The 10,537-nt window shown below is 41.3% G+C and overlaps 1 protein-coding gene across 1 annotated transcript; it reads right to left on the bottom strand.

The window, feature by feature from the left end:
- Window positions 1-1,485: 1,485 nt before the first annotated feature.
- On the bottom strand, window positions 1,486-6,628 carry LOC124860196 (BTB/POZ domain-containing protein KCTD12-like). Its single transcript, XM_047353249.1, has one exon. The coding sequence runs from the start codon at window positions 5,917-5,919 to the stop codon at window positions 5,065-5,067; it is 855 nt and encodes a 284-aa protein (XP_047209205.1). The 5' UTR covers window positions 5,920-6,628; the 3' UTR covers window positions 1,486-5,064.
- Between the last annotated feature and the right edge of the window lie 3,909 nt (window positions 6,629-10,537).

Raw genomic sequence — 10,537 nt, forward strand, 5'->3', positions numbered from 1 at the left:
GAAAAATGAAGCATCTCAGTCATAAAATGTGTAGGAGTCTATATTTTTCTAATGATAAATCTTCCACCCATTAGTTTAACTTTAACAAAGTAAAATAAGTGAAAATGCTAAATATTTAAACTTATATCACACAAGCTCTTTTGACAGTTGTGTAGCATATAGTGCGTTGTTGGTAACAGAATCTGACTCAGTCCTGACTGAAAAGAAACACATTACACCACTGTCTTGTGAGAAATTTATCAGTGCAATCCTGAATGTCTCTAAACAAAAGGACAGCTAATGCTAGAGCTGTTGAGGAAGCGAGATCAGCTGGGAGCTGCAAGTCTTTGGCAGTTAAATACGCTCCCAGATCCCTCTCGCTTCAACCCATGTCTTTGGTTTTCCCTTGTCCCATTTTCAAATCTACTTTCCTTTGATTCATTTGCATACCTCTCTGTTCTCCTCCTCAATCTTCCTTTCTTTTCCCAAATACAGGAGAAATGACCCAGCTGGCTAAGAGTCAAGAATCAGTCTGGCAAATGAAAGGAGTGAAGCTGCCTACAGTGACGATGGATTCAATCAGAAAACACACTAAAATGAAGCTGTGTTGCATTGCTTTGGAAATGTCTTCATACCCATTGAACTTTTTCACATTTAATCACATTAGAACCGCAAACCTTAATGTTTCGAGATTTTATGACAGACCAACACAAAGTAGTGCATAAGAGAAGGAAAAATAACATCTTTTGAAAATACTTTACAAATAAAAATCATCATGCGCTTTTGTATTCACCCCCCTTTACTGATACCTCCAAATAAAATCTAAGCTTAGCTGTGTGTAATTTAATTTCATATAAATCTAGCTCTTCTGTGAAGGCCTCAGAGATTTGTTTGAGAGCATAAGTGAGCAAACTGCATTTCAAATACCAAAAAACACGACAGTTCAGAAACACCATGGTGTCGAAGTTTAAAACACGTTACGTTGTAAAGCATGTACCCCAAGCTTTAAACATCTCAGTGTCCTATCCAATCAAAATGGAAAGAAGAGGGAACAACTGTAAACCTACCAAGACATGGCCATCCAGCTAAACTGACAAACTGGGAAAGGACAGCATTAATCAGAGAAGCATCCAAGATGCCAGCGGTAACTCTGGAGGGGCTGCAGAGATCCACAGCTCAGATGGGAGAATCTGTTTACAATAAAGAAAGCTATAAGAAGTCCAGTTTGCATTTTGCCAAAACCACTAGGACGGTCCCCTACCAGCAGGGCAAAGCATATTCATCTGCAGAACTCACTGTTTTGTGGTGGTCTCTCACGTAAAAAGAACAATACAATACATTGAAAATTTGAACTTTCAGGTGAAATTTATGCTTATAATGTGATAAAATGTGAAAAAGTTGGAGGGGTATGAAGGCCTTTGCAATGTACTGCACACTTTCTTTTACACAATCAATAGGAAATTTCCTTCTCTTATTTGTTATTTTTAAGAGACAGAGAAGCCAACATGCCGTTATAAAATGTCTTTATTGTGACACTGGATAGACACAATGAGAGTCTGCCTCCTGTACTGCACATACACAGATATGTTTCGCTTTTCAGCCACGTTTCACCACAGTGTTGAAAAAAGCAGTTTATCATCACATTGTGGCCTTTGTAAATCACTGCTGCTCTTGTTTAACGTCTTAGCGCCAAGACTCCCCACACTCCTGTTGAATGTTGAACCTCAAGGCCATTCTTGGGGGTAAAGACAAACAATGGAGCCTGGAATCTTACGCACGAGGCCCGTCTTTCCATGTGTGTGCTAATGACTGACCCTGGTACTCCGGTGTTGCCACAGCATGCCGGAGAACGGTGCCAGAAGAAACCTGCCTGTGGCTTTGTTTGTTTGGGAGGCTCCGCTGACAGCGTGTCCTCTTCTCTGAGGACAAAATGTGGCCTCATTCAAAAATCATCTCTTATCCCAGAAGGAAGCCACTTCTATGTTTCACAACTTTAATGGGGCTTGTCAGTGACGCATTTATCTAGGCCACACAGAGATTTGGTTTATGCTGAAGTAATAGGCATTTGATAATGCTTCGATAAAAAGGAAAATATGAGTCAGAGTTCATGAAATGACATTTGTTTATTTGCTGCTATACCTACATAGACATGACCCTGACTGTTATCCAAGTCTAATCGCCGATAGCTTTGCTGTCTGTGAATGCGTTCAGGCAAAAGACTGAAAACAAAATCTGTTCTGATTCAGCAGAATCGGGCAAGCTGTTGCACCGCAGGAAGCCTTAAACACTGCACAGGTTCGTCACTTAACTTTGAATCCAGTCGTCTTCAGTTTTGACTGTGTGGTGTAAATGGGTCAGTTATTGGCAACAAAACAAGGGCTTTGTAAACTGCTTTAAGAGAGCTCGTTATCTATGCATGTCCTCGATTCTGTCTTGGCTCAGTTTTCTGGTCAAGTGCTCTATAAGAGACCAAGCTGAGAAAAACAAAATGATTAAAAAATATGCAAAAAAAGAGAGAAGCAGATGGAAACATGAAAAACAGAGCCTGAGGGAAGAGAGCTAAACATTTAATGGGAAGTAGGGTTCCTTTCCAATGACTTTTCTGTTACTGGGGAAGGCTAAGAGGAAATTTTGATTTATCTTATGACTGAGCAGCATTTTTGATGAAAATGAAAAAAATGAACAGTGATGCGGGTGACCTTAGACACTCTTAGACAGCACTCTGTGCCATTAATTTTGTTTGTTTTAAATAAAAAATATACCAGAATAAAAAGAGAGCAGGTTTTTATTTAAGAAACCACTTTCCCTTCTGCTAACTTTCAATAAAACCTACACACTGCAACAGGTTTAACACACTGACTCAGGGATCCAAGACGTTGCATCACACTGAAACACAATGTTGTGATGTTTAAACCTTTCAGAAAACAGTTATGGTCACCAAGATATTAAGATATAACATTTACAGCTCAGACTGAATCCTGCTCCTTGACTTTTTATCAAATCAAATTAATCTTGTTGTTAACTTTAAGCTACTAATCTTTTTGCCCTAGAGAATCTACAGACTGTTTTTAGCATATTTGACATTATCAGCTGGATGCATAATTGACTTTAAATATATTTAGTCTGAGGTATCTGACAATGCAGAGCTGTCCTGATGCCAGATCTGACACTCTGGTTGTACAGCTTAAAGTTATATTTCATGATTTCTACAGTATGATTCTGTTAAAAGGTTATAAACAATTAATATACTACTTTACTTGAAGTAAATAACTTTCTTGGTGTCTTCATTTAATAAAAATCCAGAAGAGCAGGGCCCCACAGACTAAAGCTAATAGCTAATCTGACAGGGGCCAAGACTAAAGTGGACTCCTACCTCCGTAAAACAACTCCAGTCTCTAAAACATCTTGACAGTTTATGCATGAGCTAATTTTTAAACCTTTAAACCGTTGTTCCCTTTACACTAGGCGATTATTTATAGAGAAGCAGATGATTAATTACAGAAGAAATGGTAAGGTTCATAAAAAAAGAGTTTTCATAAATGACTAAGATGTTTTGGGGAATACATTGTTTTAAGAAAGTAGAAGTCTGCTTTAATCTTGGCCCCTCTTACCATTAGCTTCAGCCTCCAGGACAAACTAATTTGGATTCATGCTGAATTTAAACGGGAGAGATATTAACCTACAGACAGAACCTCCGTTAAAAATTCGGAACTATCCTTTTAAGTAGCACCCCGCTTATGCTGTATTTACAGTAACCTTTGCTACAGTGGTGACAAGACAATAGGCTTTGTCTGCCGACAGGGTAATCCTATCTCTGCTGGGCATTCACTGACAGTAAGTGAGCACAATCATCAAATATGCAGAACCTTCAAATAATACTAAACCGATTATTCAGAATATTGTTTTTTATCTAAAAACATGTCCAGCTATGGAGACTACAGCAAGAAGTGGTGGTATAGGGCTTTCACAAGACGTGATTTAGAGTAGAAAAGGAGCTCTTTAAAGTTTAATTTAAGATAAAAAAAATTAAGAACGGAAATCATACATTTGTTTCCTCTAAACTCGGTAAATATTATCCACTATATCAATCAATCAATAAATCTTTTTTTATTTTCTCACACTATAAGATTGTTTAATGTTTAAACTTTTCCATGTAGGACCTCTGCTTGTATATTTGCCACAAAACCAGCCTTTTTCTCAAATATAAACTCCACACACAATCAGCTTTCTATTCTCCCTTCTTTCAACATAGATTTGCTGCATTTCCCCCCAGTCCGCAATGCCGTAGAAAGCCTCATCCATTTTAAAACAACAGCCGCACAGATCAAATACGGCACATTCCCATACCACATGGCACTGGTCACATTTAATAAAATAAATAAAAAATAAAAACGAAGGAAATTAGATTACAGTCCTGTCTTGTGCTGGGGCTGCTCGTGTCCCTCAAGGCTGATAAGATGTCCAATTATTTGGTAATTTAGTTCAGAGGAGTTCGAATAAGTCCGAATCTGCTTGAGTAAGGAGGGGAAGTGTAGCTTTGTACATTACTACAACTCTTTCAGCCCTTTTCTTTATGCCATTACGACTTGAGTTTAATAGACAACTCAGGGCATGATTTTAAGAAAAATTGGCTCTTGGATACAGTATTGTGCTTCATCAGGGCAAATGCAATAGTTATTTATATGTAGGATACAAAGGAGCATAATACACAGAAGGTAACAGTCTCAGCAGAGATGGGTGGCTGTGGCTGAGTTTTGGGGACTACAACTAGATGGCGGGCGACGGAAGAGAGGGCAGAAGCTGGACTTGAGGATGACCGGGGTGGATTTAGGGTTGAAGGGGAAAGCTTCAGACTGGACTTGCAGAGGAGGGGGGGGGGGTATGAAGAGTCAAAGCAACGGCTGGGTACTGTTGGAAGGATCAAAGCTGGAGGCTGCAAAGAACAATGGGAGGACACAACATCTACAGTACATCTACTGGACCAAAGCCATCAGAGAAAGACAGGATGGCTGGAGGCTGGAGGAGAGGGGAGTAGTCTCTTGGAGACCGGGTGAAGGGGGGCCAGGGGAAATAAAGCCGATAGTCTCACTCACGGTAGAAAACATATTCAGTGTAGCTGGTCCAGATCTTGTCGTCTGTCTGCTCATGGGCAAAGGCGCAGGTTCCTGTGGAGTTGCAGGCTACCATGTGAAAGCCTGCGTCTGCCAGCTTATCAAAGGCCTGCTCCAGAAAGGTGAACTTTAAATAGTAGCGCGAGGTGTAGCGTTCAGGGGGGCGGTCCGGGTCACGGCTCTCGTTTAGGGTCTCCCCGAACACCTCCTTGGCCAGGGAGGTCTTCCCGCACACCATGATCCGGGCCACCCGGCGGAACTTCGCGTCTGTGTGGCTGTCACGGCCAAGAGTGTACGAGCCCCGGTAGCCGATGGTGATGAACCCAGAGCGCTTTCCGTCCATGGCACCGGGGACTAGGCTGGCGCAGGCGGCCGCTGCGGCCCCCAGCGAGCCCAGGCTGCGCGCTGAGTCGATCCCGGGTGAGGAGTCCTCCGGGTCGCTTGGACACCCCTCGTCCCCCAGCGAGTTCTGCTTGCTGATTTTAGGTGCCAGCAGCTTTACGAGCTCCGGCAGGTTGAAAAACTCAGCCTCCCTCTGCAGACGCCCGCGCTCTGGGAAGTGGTCCGGGAGAACCAGTTGCTGGTCCCGCATGTAGTCCAGGATGTACCGGAACAGGAAGCCATCGCGGTCCACAAAGAAACGACCCTTGGTGTCCCTGGCCAGCCCTTTGGCTGACTTCCGGCTGAACATCTCCCACAGCAGAGAGTCTGGCACGCTTGTGAGGGTGGAGTAGCGAGTGATGTAGACCTGTCCACCAACATTCAGCTCTATTATTTCTGGGAAAGGGATAACCTCCTCCCCAGATATACCACTGTCCGGCAAAGCCATAGAGGCAGCTGTGCAAAGATAGCTGCAGAGAAAAGTTCAGAAGCTTTACAATGAATCAGAGTTTAAGGTCCTGCGGTTGCGGAGCAGCTTAAAACTGTGTTGCGCAATCGGCCTGCGCCTCCAAGAAAATAGAGAAGAAACAAAAGCTAGGACAAACTCACTACACTAACTAAAGAGTTTCTCTGTAACTGCTAGAACATTACGTCAATTACTTCACTCCGTTGTGTCGATGCCACTCATGCACAAATGAAAATGTATCCTGAAGATAAAATTGTTGTCTCTCCGCGCAGGAAATCCACCGCTTGCACAACTGATCATAACGACTTCTCCTCTTTCGTTAATATCACGGGGCTGGCCTGGGGCAAATAGGATCAGGTGGCCCAACTTCAATTAGGCAATCCATAGTTGGAGAGAGCCGGAGTTGTCCTGCAACGAACCAGCCCGGAGACGAGGATCGATCTTGAAGATGCAGTAACAAAAAGGTGACGGAGTCCAAAAAATTATCTGTTTCTCTCCTGTTTGTCTCCCATCACCCGGATCCAGACCCAGATGGTCAGCGGTTCAGCTCCGCTACTCAGACTGCAACGTAACGGAGAACACAGGCGTTATTCTTCACGGCTAGCCACGCCCACCACGGTGACGCGCCGCTCCTCTGATCCAGATCCCGTCTGCCGAGAATAGCAGCTTCCAACCCGGCAGAACTTTCCCGACTGGAGAAACTGTAATGTTGGCCAGGGTTACCCAATGGTATATTTATGTAAAGTTATTTACGTCATTTTTTCATCTCTCGACAAAATTATGTCATCACAATCTAAAGTCTCATCTTTCTGCACTTCCTAATTGGTACTCAGATTACTACTCACATCCATTCACAAATTTACAGGCGCTTGAAAATTTTAATGCATGTGATCTTTAAAAAAAATATATATATATATATATCGTTGATGGTGCCTCACATGCAGATGGGAGAACAGCGACATCTAGTGAAAACTCGACATGTACTTCATTTTAAAGTAATGATCATTTTCACCACTCATAATTGAAAGTATATAATCATAGTATTTTAAGGCACACATCTACAGACTGAGATCTCTTAATAAAGCAGAACATATTCTAGCTGATCAAAAGCATCCACTTTCTATTAAACACAGAAATATTTATTTAAGAGTTTTATTTCTGTTCATTTTGAGGATTACAGATTACAGTTAATTAAAACCCAAAATCCAGTTTAGGAACATCATTTGAATTGAACTGATGCAGTAAATCGTGTTAAAGGAGCCCGGGCCAACAATGAAGTCCTTCAACCGTACAGTTGATGAAGATTTTTTTCACTTAGCTGACATTTCTCTTATTTAAACATTTATTTTATTGATCTTATGCCATATAGCGGTATTAAAGGTGAAATTTGGATTTTCCTTAGCTATAAGTTATAATCACTGAAATTAACAGAATATATCTCTGCATATCATTTCACTTTTTGAACTGAATTACTGAACTAAATTCACTTTTCAGGGCTGCACAGTGGAGCAGGTGGTAACACTGTTGCCTTGCAGCAAGAAGGTCCTGGGTTCAACTCTGGGCCAGGGGTCTTTCTGCGTGGAGTTTGCATGTTCTCCCTGTGCATGTGTGGGTTCCCTCTGGGTACTCCAGCTTCCTCCCACAGTCCAAAAACATGAGTTAAGTGAATTAGTCTCAATTGCCCTTAGATGTAAATGGTTGTTTGCCTGTGTTGCCCTGTGATGGACTGGTGACCTGTCCAGGGTGTACTTCACCTGTAGCCCGCTGGAGATGGGCAACAGCTGCCCCGCGACCCCGTAGAAAATCGAAGGAAATTCACTTTTCAATATTAGCTGTATGTCTCTTATGTCCTTCATTATAAGGTGACCATGATTGGTTTGAGAAAACAAGATAAAACAGCAGTTCATACCAACACAATTTCTTAAATTAGCGTTTAAAAGGAAAATGGGTTTTAAAATGTAATTGCTCTAGTTTAGCAGGCCTAAACACTATAAGTGTTGAATGTTTCTCTCATGGAAAGATGTTTAACTTATCATGGATTTATTACAATATTTTCAGTAAATACATAACTATCATACATTATTGAGTAAGAAGCAGAGGATGAGTTGCAGACGTTGTGGATGTTGATTGTTTTTATACTGTCTATCATTAAAGTTAGGTGCTCATGTTTGGATGGAAATTGTATTATTCTTTAACTATACTAATGTAAAAGGACAATGTCATTTGTTCACTCACTGAAAAATAATCCCCTAAAAGGGACAATAAATTAAATATTGTATACAATATCCTATTCACTTTACTGGAATTTGTGACCTTTTGTGCGCAGAAGTATTTATGAGCAAAGGCTGATGCTGCTGCAGAAGTTTCTTTGAGAAAGGTATCAGTGTTCACCTGGCCTAAGGATGCAGCTTTATCGAGTGTTTTCAGTTTTCATCCGATGTAGAAACTCAAAACATTTAGGCTGCTGACACTTAGGATTTACTCCCATTTGGCCTCAACTTTTTTTGAAAATGGTGAGATGATTTTTAATTAAAATACTCCAACTTTCTGCTTATTATTCAGGCCTGGCTTTCAGGAAGTATTGGTCAGAATTTGCACAGCTGTCATTAAAGAAACAATAATGTAAAACCTTTCTTTAGAGCTTCGGCTAACCAGACATTCCTCTCTCCGGTGGTGCTCTTCAGTACATTCTGGGGGACCCAAAGGCATTCCTGGGTCAGAAGGGATATGAAGTCCCTCAGATGATTGAAGTTTACTTCCAGTGAAATGTGCCTAAAAGGGGTTTTTTAATAATTAAAGCAACAACTATATTATGATGACTACAGCAATAGTCTGGGATTAGCTTGGTCTTGATTTTGCCTCCCTCAAAGTCTTAATTTTCTCTTGCTCTTATCTTGGACGTGACTGGGTCTTGGGTTAGATGGTCTGGAGTTGGAGTTTGTTTAAAATGGTCATAGTCTGGTCTTAGCCCTAAAGTTTAGTCTCCCAGTCCAAATAATTTGGATTTCTACCAAATGAAATTTCCCAAAGTTAGCTATTACTGCAGGTAAGATGCTAACTGCCTATGTTTTGACAGAAACTTAAACCGAAGATTCTGAACAATCCTTTTAGGCAATCTGCCTCTTACATTTCTATACAGTCATGTATTCCATCCAGCACACCCATTTCTGACTAATAATTGGGCAAATTTCGTCCATCTCCAGCCAATCTGGCACCGATTTCCCTAAGGAACTCACAATCTCCAGCTGGCTCGCAACGCTGCACACTCGTCATTAGCAATCTGCATTGAACGATGGCGGTTATGTGGGCCATTATAGAGGCTGGATGTGACGTAGCAATGCTTTTCAACAGTGAGACAAATTGATGACACTCCTCAAGCTCCATCTGCATTTAGTCCTCACTGAAATTAGCAAGGGTGACTTCAAAATCTTGCAGAACCAAAGCACACGCTCAACACCTGAATAATGTTGTAATCAGGGGCAACTACTAACTTGTTGCAGTAGATAAAAGCTGTATTGTCACAATGCAGTAACTAATTCAATGAACTTCATAGAAATGGATGTTTAGTGGTGGCTTCATCATTATAATCACATCCACACCACAGCCCACTGATACTCAGAAACACAGACAAAATGACTGCATCAAATGAATTGGTTTGACCTTCTGAAGCATCTGGATTATTTGAGTACCTCTGTCAATTTTCATCACATTGATGGCCTTCTGAAGCTGATGGGTGTGTATGTCTGTGTGTGTGTGGGTAAAGCAGGCTTGCAACCTTTAAGGGATGATTGTTATGATAAGACAGCAGAAAAAAAAAATGCTTAGAATTGCACGGATTTAGAGAAAATGAAACCAAAGGGGCACCTAATATGGGCTTTTTGGTTTATGCAGTAACAACAGAAGTTATTCGGAGAGGATTTTATGGATATGGCTATATACTGATTTGCATATCGCCACGGCTTTCTGCTGACAGCGGCACCAGCAGGTGATTTATGTGGTGTTTTGTGGGATCAACAGAAATGAGAAGGCTGTTGAATCTGTATTGTAAGATGCTGGTGGTGTCTATGTGGTCTGCAAAGCCTCATTGCCCTCTGTATGAGAAGTAATTTGTCTTTCACGCCAGGTGATATGGAAGTGAAACAAGACACCCCCCGCATAACAGTCTAGAGATTTGCAACGTGTATTCTGCTGCAAGACGACTAAGCAGCTCTGAGCGAATGCAGGTTTTGGATTTTTTTTTTTTTAATGGTCCAAGGCCAACTGAAAACATCGAAGCTAGGCACAAGTGCAGCAGCCCAACACCAGCTACTCCTTTCCTTCAGTGAATACACCCATATCCTTTGATGTCTTTCCTTTTTACAGTATGACAAATAGGATCTTCTCTTTAAACATGCAATGAATCTTTTGTCGAGTAGCGGTTGCCCTTATCTCCTACTGCCAGTTTTGAAGAGTAAAGAACATACATGAGATGGTTTAGGTCTGGAGGTATTGCTACTTAAAACTCAATGACGTGAGGAAATCCCATTTAAAATAAACCTTTCTCATATTGGAGGTGCTATGAGTCTTGTAGCAAAGTGTAATTATCTTGCATTGACTTCTT

This window comes from Girardinichthys multiradiatus, chromosome 23 (genome assembly GCF_021462225.1).
Source record: "Girardinichthys multiradiatus isolate DD_20200921_A chromosome 23, DD_fGirMul_XY1, whole genome shotgun sequence".
Lineage (NCBI taxonomy): Eukaryota > Metazoa > Chordata > Actinopteri > Cyprinodontiformes > Goodeidae > Girardinichthys > Girardinichthys multiradiatus.

Bases quoted from the DNA above. Each gene is read 5' to 3' on its own strand.
- LOC124860196 (XM_047353249.1), bottom strand. From the start codon at position 5,919: ATGGCTTTGCCGGACAGTGGTATATCTGGGGAGGAGGTTATCCCTTTC.